Below are 17,892 nucleotides of genomic sequence, written 5' to 3'. Positions count from 1 at the left end.
ATTTTCTCAGTTTTACCGCGTTATAAAAAGGTCCATTTTTCGATTTTTCTGGTTTCTATTACAAGTTTTGGTACAGTGAAGCATTGATTAACGACCCCGAACAACTTCATTGATTTGAGGATAGGTTTGGAGAATCCGCTAAATTACTGTAGAACAATTGGTGGTGGTAATTTTTCAGTAATTTTGTTCCTATTGTTTCTTGTCAATTTCCACCAATGGAAGTATCTGAAATTATTAAGATTATTCCACTCACGTTGCACGTTAGAAATAAGATTTTTCAACGAAAAATTTTAAAATGCAAAACTGCTCCACATGAAATTGCTGCACTTGCATCCATCGATGGCTATTATCATAAAAATGTATTGAATATACTCGTCTAGTTAATAAGCAACGAAAAATCAATCCTACCCTTCAAAAATATCATTCCCAGACCAACAATTGGACCTAATCATAAAAAACACCCAATGAATAAGGAATAGCGTAAAGCAATCCTGGAATTAAGCACCCCAAAACCGCTATTACCCAAAAAAATCGCATAATAACAAAGAGCCACCCTCAAGACCTCAATCGCCCCACTCGATGGTCCTCGAGGGTGAGAATCAATGTAGCATATGCAAGTCCGCGTATGTCTTTTCGGCAAACAAAACGTTAATGTCGACGGAGGACCGGAAACGCGCACATGCGCACACGGAAGTGACTCGGGCCCGGAAGCAGGCCACTTCTTTCGCGCGCTTCCGGACTCCTATTTAGATGACCTTCGAGATGGCAGAGACAATGCGAAAGAGGGACATTACTTGGAAGAACATTATTTGGATGATATAATGTGTTTAAATATACGAGGGTGATAAGGGGCTGTGTTAAATGTAATTATAGGGGAGGGTTTTCAGCAACCTATGTTGGAAACGGCTTGAAATAGTTATTTTTTTAGGCAACACGGTATGGTCTTTATGTATGGGGTTTTCAATCTCATTATATTAGAAATTACGAGTATATTCATATGTCAATGACAATGACGACGTGACTATGACCAAGGAGGTGATGTAAAAGACTGGTATTTCCAGCGTGCTATTCAAAGAGCAAAATATATCAATGGTACGATTTGGTAGATGAAATCATCACAATTGTTTTAAATTGTTTCCGAATTGAACCGAAGCGCTGCCGAAACAGCACGAACAATTAACCAAGCATTTGGCAATGGTGGTGTTAATGAACGCACTGTTCGATGTTGGTTTGCGAATTTTTTTTTTCGAAGATACTAACCTCGAAGATGAGCCTCGAAGTGGTCCAACTAGTACATGGTCTGAAAAGTTTCGGAACTAGTCTTATTGGCGCTAGTCTTATTGGCGCTAATCTTATTGCATACACCGCTTTTTCAGTTAGTTTCAACCTTAAAAAGGAAGCTATATTGAAATTTCATGATATTCTACTCATAGGTTTGTGAGTTATTGTGCTAAGAGTTACGCTTCTGTTATTTTCAAAACAATGGATCAAAACCAACTTCGTGTTTTAATTTTACACTGCTTCTTAATGGAAAAAAGACCGTTCAAACGAAGCAATGGCTTGAAAACTGTTATAAGAACTCCGCTCCATCAGAAAAAAAATTAAACATTGGTTTGCTGACTTCAAACGTGGTCGTAGAGACACCGATGATGCAGAACGCAGTGGACGTCCAAAAAAATTCACAAAATCGATTTAAATGATCGGAAAGTGAAGTTGTGTGAGTTAGCTGACATTGTAAAGATATCAAAAGAAAGTTTTGGCTTTATATTGCATGAGCATTTGACTAGGAGAAAGCTCTGTTCAAAGTGGGTGTCGCGCGAGCTCACTGTTGACCAAAAACAAGAACGTCTTGATGATTCTGAGCAGTGATTCAAACATACCAAACCAGAATTTTTGCATCGATAGAAGATGAATAACCGTGACTTCGGAACGTAAGTGGCTTATCAGTGCTTATCAGTGTTTGTTCATGATTTTTCTATAACGCTGCACACAACATGTATACCGCGATGGCTGCCATGTTTTCTTCTTTAACGCAGGCATCCATGTTTTTTTCTTTGAAGCTACGCACGCTGTACAACATGTGATTGATATGTTTTAAAACAACACCCCATATACCCAATATTATTGTTCTCACAAGCACACTCGAATCGTTATCTCTCAAACAGCGATAACGCCACCGCTAATTGAGCCTTATACATGAACAAACATTGAAAAGCACAGATAAGCCACTTCCGTCCCAAAGCCCTGGTTGTTCATCTACTATCGATATGTGACAATGGATAAATTATGAATCCATCACTTCACTCCGGAATCAAAACGATCGTCATCTGAGTGGAGAGCAACTGGCGAACCTCGTCTAAAGTGCCCGAAAGCACGACAATCGGTTGGAAAGGTTATGACCTTGGTATTTTGGGATATACGTGGTGAAATATTCATCAACTATCTTGAGAAGAAAAATACCATCTACAGTGAATATTATATAGCATTATTAGAGCGTTTGAAGGCCGAAATTGCAAAGAAACGACCGCATTTGGCAAATAAAAAAATGTTGTTTCATCAAGACAACGCACCCTGTCACAAGTCAATCAAAACAATAAGAAAACCAAATGAATTGAACTTCGAATTGCTCCCACATCCACCGTATTCGCCAGATTTGGCTCCCAGCGACTACGGGCCATTCGTAGACCTCAAAAAAATGCTCGCTGGTAAGAAATTTCGCTAGAATGAAGAGATTTTTGCTAAGAGGCTTGAGTGGTACTGAAATGTTAGAGAGGCACTGGAATGATTGTGGGGCTCTTGATGGAGATTGAAGCCAATTTTGAACAAAAAAAAACGTTTTCTGTCTTAGGCCCGAGACTTTTCAGCCCAGGTCTGACAGTAAACCAGAACGAGGATTTGACGATGCTGATGCGCGGGATATCGGGAACTGGGCGTCAGCTCTATGCAGTTTTTGATGGTTTAAAACGTTTTGGAAAGGTTAAAAAGCTCGAAAAGTGGATGCCCCATGAACGTTCAACAGAAATTGTCATGTTTCGAGGTTTTTTCTATGAAGGAGAGGTTTTTGGCTATCTATTTCTCCTTCTTTGTACAAAAAATGTGGAAATCTGGTAGCCCGGCGGTTCGACGTGGGTGCTTTGCTCACTCAGTCAGTCGGTCGATATGTGAGTCGATGGTTCAAGCCCCAAGATGAACGCTCGATTTCCACTTGTTATCGTCCAACCCGGGTTAGGAATCACACGTTAAAAGGTAAGACCTCGTTAGTCCTTAGCTCGCACAAGTCTCGACTTCTGAGAGTTCGTAGGGGTGCGATAGCTGGTTAACGAAAAACATATTTCAAACATATTATAGAAAGATGTGCAGATCATGCAAAGGAGTAACTTTCAGACCCAAACTGAAAAAAAAACCCTCGAAACAACTACTTTCATATGAAAATTGAATTACGCGAAAGAAAAATACTTTTATATGAACAATGAAATAAAAAACACTTTTTCATTTGTATTCGAAACATTAGTTATGTAATTGAATTCAGATATCAATATGCTACCAATGTAGTAAATGAAAGAGGTGAAATTCGACTCACATGGAACACTGTCATCCTCACTGGTAGCCATCCGACATCGCCGTAAGACACTTGCCTTATTGTCTCTTCACTGATACATTGCAGTTCAAAGTAGACAAATATAAACGGGAAAACTCTCTGAACAACCTAATAATTATACTTATTTCAAATATTTACTTGTGTGAACTGACGTCATTGTCGACAACAACGATGGAGGCAAATGATGGCTGTGAATATGAATTCGATGAGACATTTCGGTGACACACGGTTTCTTTTGATAGTTTCAGTTTTTATGAGTTATGAAAGGTATTAGTGGTAGCGATAGGAAAATAGGAATGATTATTCATTCATTAATGTTTGTTCATTGATAGATCTAAAAGCTTGTCGCTCACTTATCCGGCATAGCACAGCACGACGCTGTCCGTCGCCTGATGGCGACGGGTAGTAGCATCGCCCACTTGTCCAGCTACAACCATTGAAGGTACTGTTAGTTCGACTTCAAGGGAATTTCACTTGACATCGAGCGGTGACTGAAACATGTCTATCACTAGCAGTTCTGACAAAGAAGACGTCATTATTGTGGCCGCATTATTGAATGAAGAATAATAGAGTCACAAAAAAGAATAATGTGGGTCCATCTTATTAATCAAAAGAGGGAAAATCTGGGAGAATTTCATCATTTTTTCACCTACCTGAAAGAAGACGAGGGGAAATTTTTCCAGAATTTCTGAATGACTCCAGGCAAATTTTCAGAACTTCTGGATATTCTAGAGCCTGCCTTATCAAGCAACTGAATTTTTCCTCGTCCATTTTCATAGGTATCGTCTGACACTGTGCTGTCAACTGATGGAATAGCAAAACAGAAAGACAGAAACTTCCCAGGCACTTTTGGAGAAGTTGATGCTGGCAAGCGCTGGCCGGCGACGCGCTCACTTGGCCAGTCCATCACAGCACGTTCCATTATTTGCCGGTCAGGATCGGAGAGGATGCTCTTGGCTGAGCCGTGCCGGGCTAGTAGGCGGTTGTCCATTCATTTTCATTGTTCCAATCCTATCCGTATTTTGACGGGCCGTGCTGTGCTGTGGCGGACAAGTGGGCGACAAGCTTCAAGCTTATCGGTACAGCACAGCACGGACAATGTTGGCAAGCGCTGGCCGGCGACACGCTCATTTGGCCAGTCCGTCACAGCACTTTCCGTTATTTGCCGGTCAGGATCGGAGAGCTGGAAACCTTTCCGGTGGGGGACGCTCTTGTCTGTACCGTGCCGGGCTAGTGGGCGGTTGTCCATTCATTTTCATTGTTCCAATCCTATCCATATTTTGACGGGACGGGGCCGTGCTGTGCTGTGCCGGACAAGTGGACGATAAGACGTAAAGATTGTCGCACGCTTGTCCGGCACAGCACAGCCCGACGCTGTCTGTCGCCTGATGACGACGGGTAGTAGCATCGCCCACTTGTCCAGATACAACCAGCATACTGAAGGTGTTGTTTGTTTGATTGCAACGGAATTTCAGTTGACATCGAGCGGTAACAGAAACATGCCTATCACTAGCAGTTCTGACGAAGAAGACGTCATTATTGTGGCCGCATTATTGAATGAAAAAGAATATAGCAACAAAAAATAATAATGTGGGTACATCCCATTCAATCAAAAGAGGAAAAATATGGGAGAGTTTCATTATCTTTTCAACGATCTGAAAGAAGACGAAGGAAATTTTTCCAGTATTTCCGAATGACTTCAGACAAATTTTCAGAATTGAATATTCTAGAGCCTGCCTTAACAAGCAACTCAATTTTTCCTCGTCCATTTTCATAGGTACCGTCCGACACTGTGCTGTCAACTGATGGAATAGCAAAACAGAAAGACAGAAACTTCCCAGGCACTTTTGGAGAAGTTGATGTTGGCAAGCGCTGGCCGGTGACGCGCTCATTTGACCAGTCCGTCACAGCACGTACCGTTATTTGCCAGTCAGGATCGGAGAGCTGGAATCTTTGCAGCGGACGCTCTTGGCTGTGCCGTGCCGGACTAGAGGGCGGTTGTCCATTCATTTTCATTGTTCCAATACTATCCGTATTTTAACGAGACGGATCGTGCTGTGCCGGACAAGTGGGCGACAAGCTTTAGTCATTATCACTGGAGTTCTTTCCCAAATCGTTATTTTTCAACCCTTCGACACGTGTTTCAATCACCAAGTGATCATCTTCAATAGGAAGTTTAATCTTCTTCTTCAAGAGGAAGTTTAATCTTCCTTTTGAAGATGATCACTTGGCGATCGAAACACGTGTCGAGGTGTTGAAAAATAACGATTTGGTCTTCGAAAAAAACTCCAGTAATATTCACTATTACACCAAAGGTTTCAAACAGTGCGTCATAAGCTTTAGTCAGTTTCTGTTTGAAATATCACTGATATACATATAGGGGAATTAAACGATTGAAACGAACTATGACCACGTAACTAGAGTGTCACAAGTGGAAGTTGAGTGTTTTATTTTTATTTGAAGTTCAAACTTGCGTTTACTTTGCTTTGCTTCACAGAAACAATTCCAAACTCACTCGCGTGCCGATTGACAAAACAGTAACTTTTCTGAAAAAAATATTTTCAATTAGTTATCTATTCATCGTTCAAATTGAAAGGGGTATATTGTAATCGATTTAAATATACTTATATTCCAAGGGACAAGTATAGATCTTCCTCCTGGTGATTCCAATAACTATTACTGACGATTCCTCCAATAAAACACTTCAAAGTGATGGACAGGAATTTATGTTGATGTAATTTTTAGTAAGTGTAGAGAAACCCCCACGTGCACAAAGCTATGTTCTACACGGCAATATACTCCCTCATGTATAGCATACGAAATGTACCAGAAGCGAATCCACGTTTTTTAAAATTTAATCGAAAGTAGCTTATGCAGAGAAGGGAAACTATATTTGCCCTTTACAAAACGGATCTATAAAACATATAAATTGTGTATTCTTTGTGAGAAGTGCCATATTACATCTTTTGAAAGCTAGCAAAGATCTGACAAGGCGAGACTTTAAATATTCATCAAGCAGACATGAAGATCCTAATATCATAAAACGAATTTTCCGTTCGCTCGAACAAAAAGAAAATGGCTAACGTCCCATTTGCATTTCAGAGAAACGCGAAATGACACCGATATTTTCATTAGGATAATTTCCTTTCGAGAAAATTAATTGTCCTATGAAAATTGTCTCTACTCTCCACTTATTAGAATAATCCCTTTTACATCGCCCTATTATAAGGAAGAAAGAGAATTTCAATGTTGAAAGTAACACAGCTGATGTTTGGATATAACAAGCCAAAATTGAACTTTGCTGTATAGAAAGCGATAAATTGAGAGAGTGAAATTGGTGACATAGGTTACCAGTTTTCAAATTAATTTCAATTGTATTCTTTTAAAATTACAAGAATTACCTACATCTCTAAATATCTTTTTTGTAGTTTATAAGTATGGTATATACATATTCATAAAAAAACGAACTTGGTGAGCATTAAAAAGTGCAAACTCTTGGAGGCAGGAGATACAAGTGGAAATTTATCTATGCTCCGTGAATTGAATTTCATTTACGGTAGCACTGCGACACACAATAATATATATCAGAGTTTGCTATAAAATGATATTCCATTCCATCTAATTTGTAGGTGGCACTTGTATCTATATCTTTAGAATAGGGAGAGTGTTTGGACATCCACAGCACTTAGGCCACATGTAACCCATAGAACATCCTCCCGAGGAGTTGTTCTCCTAGGTCATCGTCCATTCTGTCCTTTCCAGGAAGGTGGACAGGTCACTAAGAGACATCTGCTTTATATTGGCAGGTATTGGCCAAGAATCGCCGAACACACACTCTCTTTGGCAACTTGGAGGTGTCTCACAGTGGCCTCCGCGAAGGTTTTGGAAGGTGCAGCGACATTACTGTCGTTTCGCTGCTTCTTCAACCTTCTTGGGGTTCCCCCCATGAAGGTGCACAAGTGAGGGAGCTTTCCTGCAGGGGCAGCCGGTTCCTAGCTCATGGCGCCCGCCGCAGGAAGTGCCCTGATGTTGGAGGTGGAGTGGGGGAGGTGGAGGGTGCACTTATAGTTGCTGCTACTCCTGCCTCTTTTACTCTCTTTCTCCTTTTGGCCTCGGCGCCGTAAATGCGCTTACGCCTTGGCCTTTGTATTACTTCACGAGGAGATCTGATATGTTCAACCTCATTCCATGCGGTAGATTGGGGTGGACATTTCTATTCATTCCCAGCCACCGCCTCAGATTGAGGTGAGCACTTCTGTCCAACCTCGGGATTGGTTTTTGTTTTTGATTTAGCAAGGGAAGAGTTGGTCACCTCTAACAGAGCCCCGCGTGGCACCTGGTTATTAAGAAAATGCTGGTCTCGGACTGATTCCACTGAGAACTGATATCTCTCGACAGCGACTACCTTTTTTGCAAGAGAGAAAAATCTTAGAATTTCCCTGGTGATGGATAACGTGGAGGTGTGTTAGAATTTTACCGGCTTAAAATACCTCTCGCTGGAAGTTCCTGCGCATTACTTCAATAACTGTTTTCCATAGATGACTGGGTTCTTTAGCTGATTCTGTCTTCTCAATTCTTCATTTGAATGAATGAATCTCATCACTGCATATACTTTTCTCCATCTATTTTCACAAAACACCGTGAATCCTGCCATAGTTCTTTTTTCGAAAGAAGAACCCGTTTCTAATTGGTATTCCTGCTCTGCGTTAATTATTTCTCCATATTATGGACCGTCCTCACTTTCGGACCTCAGTTAATTGAACAAGTATTTCCTATGGCAACTGTGCCCATCAGAAATTGCTTGTGTTATGATGTAGTCCACTTCACCATTTTTACACGTCCACTCGCCCATGTTTGGTATCGACTGATGTCTCTACCTTCCCCATTTTTCGTGTATCCACAAGTGTTGCCAACGTGAGATAAAATTGCTTCTTGCGGTTATTCAATCATTCCCTTTGTATTTGTCTCACCTTTCTTCAAAGAGAAGTTCTATAGATATTCTTCCAGCTCTAACCCCTGCTGCTTCTGTAGATGTTGCATAAGTTCGGACTATTATTATTGTCTAATATTATATAAAATATTCAAACCAATCTGTAGATATTGTTCTATAGACTGACCACACACTTATACGTAGTTTGTGCTAGATGCTGGCAAGTTTCAAAACAAGTTTTTGTTACTTGTCATCGTGTGCCAGGCTGCTGCGGCATATAATATTTGAGACTGGGCTATACTCATAATTGCTCTACTTTTCCTTTATTTGACATGGGGAAGGAAAATACCGTCACTATTGTTTCCCCTTCTTGCGAAACTCTTTCGATGTATTCATCGAAGTTTAATTTAGTGCTCTAGCTAGGCTCCTAGGTATTTTACTGCTTTTTTTTGAAAGCACCGCGACACCTTGTATATCAAATTGGACATGGTTTATTTTTCTTTTTGCGACACGCAAGAACACACTCTTCCAGAATACTCAGGTTCCTGCAGTAAAATGACCACCTCAACAGAGAACCTATTGAAATGTCTAATCACAAAAATGATTCACATAAGGAGAATGTGGGAGTCGCTGAAGCTGAACAAATCTTAGTTTCTAGTTCTGGAAAATGCGAAAAGAGAATCGTTTGAGTCAATCTAAATTAAGAGTGTTCTTCGGTTAGCCTTCATTTTACAGTGGGGAGGCTAGTTCCAATGTATACCGGCTTTCGAGCAGAGCATTCTGAGCACTTCTTAGATGGAGATGCCTAGTAAATCGACTAATAACTGAACCTTATATATTGACAGGCTGCATGAGGTTCAATCTCTTTAAATACAAGTAGCAGAAAGAGAGTTCTTTGTATAGGTACTTAGAACTTGGGTTTCTGCCTGAGTGATAATCAATATGAGTCGGTTTCTGACCACACGTTCCATTGCGTTATTTAATTTCCGAAACATTTGAAAAAGAACGCCGTTAGAACATGAAAGAAAGCCAAGTCACCCTTAATCATCAGTGTGACATTAAACTGTCTTCCACTGAAGCTTTCACTGCAAGGCCCGGTAGATGGCGTCTTCATACGGAAAGATGTCATCGCCTCCATTTACTCTGGCTTGACCTTTGAGGGCATTGTTCAGTGTTGGATCATGAGTGCACTGTTTTTGGGCTCCAGTTCCAATTAGTTGCCTTGCAGTGAGAGACAGAGGGTGACTCTCGTTAGATGATCGATGTCGAAGCTTTGTTTTGCAATTAACCGCTTTGGGGTGTCTCATTTATCTTTGGTATTCAACTATTGGGTCTTCAGTTCGTCTCATAAATATCATCTTCGTAATGGGAGATTTCACGATTCTATTTGCCATAACATTTGTTAGTTAAGGTAAACAAACCTGATACGACCTGTCCATAATAATTCAGAGATAAGATTTTTGAAAACCAAGCAGGTAGCAAGGTCACATTTTAATTTCAGGTGTTCCATTCCTTTGTTGAATCAGACATTTCGACAGAAAATTCAATTTCAAACTATCTACAGAATTTCCACTTCACTAAATTGTTACAGCGCTCAAAGTGGGTATAAAAAAACTCGACAAATGATCTTTCCATTCCCTTCAGCATCATTAAATCGTTTTGATAACGATGGACGCAAAAACGTTTTTTCAGATAATAACGTTGGTTTTAGTAGCATCGGTTGTTATAAAACTTCCTAAGAATAAGAAGCCGTAAATATGGTCTATATTTTCGATAAGGAACAGCGGCTTTTATTGCTCCAACCATAGAGCGATATTATTTTGAAAATGCAAATAGCAATTCCTCTCCCAATCAATTTCATAATTTTTTTCTGATCAATATTTTTTCTTTCAGGACAACAGGAGGCTTCAGACCAGTTATGGATGGTGGTTCAGGCACAAGAAATACACCACCGTTATTTTTCTCACCACATCTTGCCTCACATCTCTCTTCACAGTTTTCACCGCCATTGTTTCCTACACTCAAAGGTAAGAAAACTGAAGGAAACATTTTTATGTACACGTTAACTATAATGAAATAATAATAATAATATTTCTTTATTTTATCATTTGAATGCATGAAGGTTACATCAATGATTAAAAACGTCAGTATTTCAGTTACATCATTACATCGAACAAGGACATGTCAACAATACAAATTTACGTATACATGTATATATAAAAAACATCAATTATATGGTTTAAAAATAAAAAATTATTATCATAAAAATAAATCGACTATGGAATAACAACACTTACGAAGTAGGACCTTTTTTAGTATTGATTTATAAATATGAACATTGGAGGATGATTTTATATGATCATCAAGAATATTATAAAGCTTACAACCAATACAATAAGAATTTTTTGATACAGAGATGTGCGATGAAAATCAGGCTACAAGAGATTTCTATGACGGGTGTTATAGCAATGATTGTTATCTACCGAAAACTTGTTTTTATTATTATAGATATAAGTGCAAGCTTCTAGTATATATAAACTATAAACTGTTAATACACCAAGAGTTATAAAGTATTGACGACAACTGGTTCTCATATCAATACTTTCCATAATTCGAATTGCGTATTTTTGAAGAATGAAGATCCGATTAATACCGGCACTGTTTCCCCAATTCAGTATACCATACTTCATGTGGGAGTGGAAATGTGCAAAGTACAGCGTAAGCAAGACATTTTTGCTGCAGTGGTCTTTCATATACTTTATGCTGTGGCAACTACTTCTCAGTTTATTAGACAATAGTTCTATATGACTTGCCCATTGCATATGTTTGTTGAAAATTACTCCGAAAAGTTTCACCTCATCACTACAAGTTATTTGTTTTTCTGTATTTTTGAATAACACAGGTGATCTTTGTTTGGAGCGCCCAAAAAATACTGGAACTGTTTTGTTATGATTCAGTAACATACAATTCTTTTCAGACCAACGAATGATATCTTCATAAATCCTCTCAGTTTTACTCAGTAGCATGTCTATGCCTTTTTCAAAAATTAGTAAATTGATATCGTCTGCATAACACACTATTTTTATATCGTGGTTTCTTTCCACGATATAAAACTGGTCATATTTCACAGATCTATTGAATATTTTTATTTTTTATTCTAAACTTGTAATGTGACGAAAAAAATGTGTTTTTTTTAAATTTCCCCACTTCATAACACAATGAGAGTAATGAAAAACTCAGCTTTGTGCCACACCACACAAGCTTCTTCTTGGAGTAGTTGTTAGAACATCGGACTTGAGTGCCGATAGTCCTATTTGAAATTAGATGAAATAACAAAATTAGAAAATATTTTTGAATGTTTTTCGTCAGTTGCTTCTTGTTATTAAATTCAAAGATTTATCTCTGATTCGGTATATCATTCACAAATAATTCTTATTTTGAAATACTCCTGGTAAAATCATAGAGAAAGTATAGTATTCGACTATCAATAAATAGCTATTCACTCACTCGAATGATTTACGACGCTTGCCGCCGATTCGCGTCGTCAAACTTTGTTCTCACGGGCAATGAACACATTTCCCGCTCGTTTGATGATATACTATTATAATACAAGGGACTAATTCATAATATCTTCAAATCAGATCTAGGGTACCACAAGTTTCCATGCTGGAGCTTATACTATTCAATTTCTATGATTCTACTTCCTCTAAAAGTATTTCTAACCCAGACGACTGTGGATGATGAGAACTGATGATAAACGTTCTTCACCATCCCAAGTACTTGAAATATCAAGATATTTCTGTCCATTACTGACTAACAGCTGAGTACACCTCAGGTTTGAAAGATGACGTTCCCCATTTTAAAGAATGTTCTTGTCTCGTTATTCCATTTAGATTCCATATTTAGATTGCATATCTAAATGAGGATCTAGAAGTGATTTCGAATTGGGGTGAAAGTAACCAGGTTCAATTCAATGCCACAAAAACCCAGGCATCGGTTTTCTCCAAAAAGATAAATGCGAACACCTCAGCAACTTTTGAATTATTGTTCTCATGTATGGAGCTCTGCCCCCAAACATACCCTGAAGTTGCTAGATTAATAATAATAATAATGTCTTTGAGGGTGGTGGAAGAGTACACGCATGCTATCGGTATGAAATTCGGGATAGACAAATGTGCAATGGTTCATCTCAAAAGAGGACGATGCGGGGACTACGGAGAGGATGTGCAGCTCGTAGTTTGAAGCATACTACACCATCTGGATGCCGGAGAGACTTACCTCGGGGTGGAACAACGCCACTCACAAGAGGTATCTGCAGTGAAAAACTCTCTCCGCGGCAAGTATCAGCACAAACTTCGACAGATCTGGTCATCGGAACTGTCGGGGAAGAACAAAGTTGCTGCAACAAATATGCTTGCCGTTCCAATCTTACTCTACTCGTTTGGAGTAGTGAAGTGGACTCGGGAGAAGCGGTATCAACTCGACGTAAAGACCCAAAAAATGATGCATCTCTAGAGGAGTTTGCTTCCCAAATCGTCCGTTCCACGGTTGTACTTCCCCCGACAACAGAGAGGTCGTGGACTTTTAAGTTTGGAGTGTCTACATGACAGAATGGTACTGGATACAGCCTGTAAAGTCGTCAGGAGTTCGGATCCCCTTCTCTGCATGGTCCGTGACCATCCAAATTGTCTAGAATTTTTCTCCTTTTTTAAAAATGGGTTTAATAACTGTCGTCTTTAAAGATTTAGGCCAATATCCTGTCGTTAGTATTTTATTGATGAGCAGTGTTAGTGGCTCTTTAATATATTCTTTAATATGCTGCAGAACTTCTACTGATATTTCATCTATTCCTGGTGCTTGGTGTTTTTTTAAGTTGTTAATTATTTCTTCAACTTCATCTATATTTGCTTCTGTTAAATATATTGAGCGTCCATCCAGAAAAGAGCCATCCGCCTGACTGGAGACGCGAACATCACGTGCAACCTTGATAGCCTGGAACATCGAAGAAAGGTTGGAAATTTGTCTCTCTTCTATAAATACTTTCACGGGAAGTGTTCAAGTGACTTGGCACACTCGATTCCACCAAGAGCGGTACATATCAAAAACACGCGACGAACTGTGGCTGCTCATCGTTTTGAGGTTCAACTCAGTACACCTCTTACTTCACTATTAAAGAACTCTTTCATCTAGAGAACTGTGTTTACGTGGAATGAACTTCCTGAAAACGTTTTTCCAAATGGATTTGATCACCAGCGATTCAAATCCAATGTGAATCGCTACTTCCGCACAGGCACCGCTCTGAGAGCGCCTTAAGGATTTTCCTTAAGGCGCTCCTTGAAAAATGTTTTTGTAAGTTGACAAACGGCATCAAAAGTCTAAACACGTTCATTGTGCTTAGATCTTACCCTTTATCGTAAAATTCCTAGCAAAGTTTCTATTTGTTGTTCCTATGGAATATTCCTAACAAATTCGCATGAATCCTTAATAATAGTTAAAAAAAAAGATGATGCTTTCGTTAACCAGCACTCCTACGAACGACAACCCTCAGAAGTCGAAACTTGTGAGAGCTAAGGACTAACGAGGTCTTACCTTTCAACGTGTGATTCCTAACACGGTTCTTCACAGCTTTTCAACGTCGAAGTTATTTCGACACCAATCCATTTCTAGTCTACTATAATTTTACTTTCAGTTCAAAACTGCTCAACACATTTTTCTTCGTAATGAAAACTAAAATTTTGTTACCACGATTCAATAACTCATGGAAATTCTCTCATAAATTACGTCAGGGTTCTTTCTTAATCATATCAAAGGTTGAAATCATGTGCCTAATAAATTTGAGAGATCTCAGGTGCAAAATGTTGGAAAATTGGCAAAATGTGCCGCTTATAAGTGGATAGAAACCCTGCGCTGTATAAACGGAACGAGATAATGTAATTCGTTGCTGGATTTGAAGATAAATCTTAGTTATGAGGTGATGGAAGAGCTATCAAAGTCTTGCGGAGCGAGGAATACATCCAAACGCAACTTTCGTGCGTAATAGATAGTATTACTGCATTCACCGCTTTTTCTGTGATTACTTACTTTCAAAAAAGCATAATTGCCTTATATTCTACTCATAGATTTGTGATTTATTGTGGTAAAAGTTACACTACTTTTGTTATTTTCGAAACAATGAATCAGCCACAATTTCGTGTTTTAATTTCACACTGATTCTTAATGAAAAAATGTCATTCATTCGAAGTAATGGCTTGAAATGTGTTATAAGGATTCTGCTCCATCAGAAACAGTAATTGAACGTTGGTTTGCTGACTTCAAACGTAGTCGTAGAGACACCGATGATGCAGAACGCAGAGGACGTTCAAATGAAGCAGTAACACCAGAAAATATGAAAAAATCCACAAAATCGTCTTGGATGATCGAAAAGTGAAATTGCGTGTGTTAGCTGAAATTGTAAAGGTATCAAAAGAACGTGTTGGCTATATACTGCATGAGCATTTGACTATGAGAAAGCTCTGAGCAAAGTGGTTGCCGCGCAAGCTCACTGTTGACCAAAAACAAGAACGTTTTGATGATTCTAAGCAGTGTTTAGCCATGCATGCACAACAATCGGGTGGAAAGGTTATGGCCTGAGTATTTTGGGATGTGCGTGGTGTAATATTCAGCGACTATCTTGAGAAAGGAAATACCATCAACAGTGAATATTATATAGCGTTATTGGTGCGTTTGAAGGCCGTAATTGCAAAAAAACAACCGCATATGGCAGAGAAATAAAATTGTTTCATCAAGAGAACGCACCACATCACACATCAATGAAAACGAAGGCAATACTACATGGATTGAACTTCGAATTGCTCCCATATCCACCGTATTCTCCAGATTTGGCTCCCAGCGCAGAATTCAAAAAATGCTCACCGGTAAGAAATTTTGCTCGAATGAAGAGGTTATTGCTGAAACTGATGCCTATTTTGAGGCGAAAGATAAATCGTTCTACGAAAGTGGTTAGAGCGGCGCTGGTATGATTGTGTGGTTCTTGATGGAGATAACTTCGATGGATCAAGCGTTTTTTTTTGCTCAGGCCTGGGACTTTTCATCCCAGGTGTTATATGATAATTCGAGTGGCATCTTCAGGAGTATAAAGATTGTTTGGTTTCTTTATATGTTATACAGAAATACCTCTGATAGGTATAACTTTCTCATTCATTTATTACGTTTACCTTTCCCATTCGCATACAAAAATAAACTATTACCTATTGAATCTTCTATTACTGCGGCCCATAGCGGCTTCTCTTTTCTCGAAATCTTTCAAAGATGCATGCAATAAGAATATGAGTAATGCATCTTATTTGAAAGCATACCCAATGAAAGTAGCCCAGGAACTATTGCCACTAGATGGCACCATCATCAATGCAAAACTAAGGAAAAACAAAATAGATTTGATATTTCATAGTCCACAAATGGAAATATTTTATATACATACAAAAATCATCTCAGATGACAGATGAAATATTCACTGCAGAAGCACATTCCGCTGATAGATTCAGTATTTCATTCCTTCGATTCCTGGAAGGCTGTACATTTTACGAGACATATTTATCACAGCGGCTCACTGAGCAATATTGTTTTAAAATATATTAGTCATTAGAAGCACTAATATTTGAAATTGTTTGAACTTATATATTAATGAATAATTTTTACTATGGTTCTCAATGCCGATAGCCAAGCTTTATCTGTTTCGCCTTTCCTTGGAAGATGCGGGAATCCGTCCTCAATCAAACCTGCAACCGGCGTAAACACGTTTCAAGAAACTAATACCTTGATTGATCCGTGAATTCTTCTTCAATCCGGCCTTGAGTCGGCGTATACATCTCCCAAAGGACGAATGTCTTGTTCTGCCTAAACTGAATGACGCGGAAATCCGGCCTTCAACCGGCGTAGATACCATTCATTCAGTCTGTATCTTTGCGGGACTTCAAACTAGTTTCTCGAATTTACTTCACAACACATCAAAATTGCTTACCGAAAAATGGCACGGGCATATAAGCAAAATTCTCGAGAAAAAATAATGTGAATTAAAATTTAATTCTTCTTCTATTTCAGGATTCCCAGGCCTCTGCTCTTGTTGTCCTATAAAACCAATGAGTGCTCTAGGATCGTCGTTGTTGCCAACTTCGGAGGCATCTGAAATATCACCAGGAGGCGACCATAGATCGTCCAGCGTAGCGGAGCTGAGACGGAAAGCACAGGAACATTCCGCAGCTTTGCTGCAGAGCCTACAACACGTAGCGAACTTCCAGCAGGCTGCCGGTTTGGCCGGAGCCGGTTTAAACTTTCCACTCCTTCCACCGCTCAGTTTTCAAGCGTTGCAGAGGAAGCACGAAGCTGGGGATGCTAATGTCGGGCCTAGTACTTCTAAAGAATCTTCAACGTAAAATGGAGAATATTTCGTGTACATAAAGATACTGAGATGTATATAGTATCAATATTTCTCGAATAGTCCATGGTAGTGCATATATAAATATACTCATCAGTGGAACATTACCCAAGGAAAGATCTACAAAGTTCATTGGAAAAAATGTTAAGCTATATAAAAATAACACCAACGGTGTTATTTTTATTAGAAGTAAACATTTATCACTATTTATTTGTCCTCCAGAATATGAGTTATTGTAGCTCTGAAGTTGGTGTATTCTAATCTTAATCAAAACATCTTTCTGAAAATATTTCAGTTCAATGGGATAACAAGATCTTCTAAATGAGCATCGAGTAACTGAACTGAACATCTTTGTAAAAATATTTCATTTCAATTGGATTTCAAATAGGCATCGAGTAACTGAACTAAATTTAATTACGAACTGGTAAAAGAAAGAGAGATTGCATTTTTGAAAAATAATATTCAACAGATGAAAAGTTATTCAACATTGAGAAGTTTCAAAATATCTTTTATCTTTTTTTTGACTTTTTAGTTTTTCATTCCTCCATCATTGAATAGAAATGTAGGGAGTAGAAAGAGAATTACTATAATTAATCTTCTTTATAAAGATAAATAGATCACATACAGAAGTTTCTTTCAGATACAAACTGAAAGAAAATATCATATTAAAACAACTACTTTCTATGAATGATGAATTACACAGAACTTCTTTTTTCCATTCAGTTTTTTCTTGAAACATCTGTTAATCAGAACAAATATCATTCAAAGGACCTCTATATAACATGCTATATGATACAGTATTGCTATAAAATGTCACATACATGAAACGCTATCATTAACAATGGTATACTTCGAAGTTTCGGGACGAAACACTTGTCTCATGGCCTCATCAGTACTGTTTTAGATAATATTACAATACGGAGCACTCATTTC

General features: G+C 38.6%; 1 protein-coding gene across 1 annotated transcript in view; it reads left to right on the top strand.

Annotated features, from left to right (window-relative positions):
* Drgx (Dorsal root ganglia homeobox) overlaps positions 1-17,212 on the top strand; it is a 203,101-nt gene extending 185,889 nt beyond the window's left edge. Inside the window, exons 6-7 of the mRNA XM_074175921.1 lie at positions 10,422-10,555; positions 16,626-17,212. Of these exons, the coding sequence (XP_074032022.1) occupies positions 10,422-10,555; positions 16,626-16,957 (466 nt within the window). The 3' untranslated portion in view covers positions 16,958-17,212. The remainder of the gene's footprint in view (positions 1-10,421; positions 10,556-16,625) is intronic.
* The last annotated feature ends 680 nt before the right edge of the window (positions 17,213-17,892 follow it).

This window comes from Leptinotarsa decemlineata, unplaced genomic scaffold (assembly GCF_025532065.1).
Source record: "Leptinotarsa decemlineata unplaced genomic scaffold, Ldec_3_MD MMD2_tig00001393_RagTag_RagTag, whole genome shotgun sequence".
Taxonomy (NCBI): Eukaryota; Metazoa; Arthropoda; class Insecta; order Coleoptera; family Chrysomelidae; genus Leptinotarsa; species Leptinotarsa decemlineata.
Note: the sequence above shows the minus strand (reverse complement) of the source record. Positions and strands in the feature narration are given on the sequence as shown.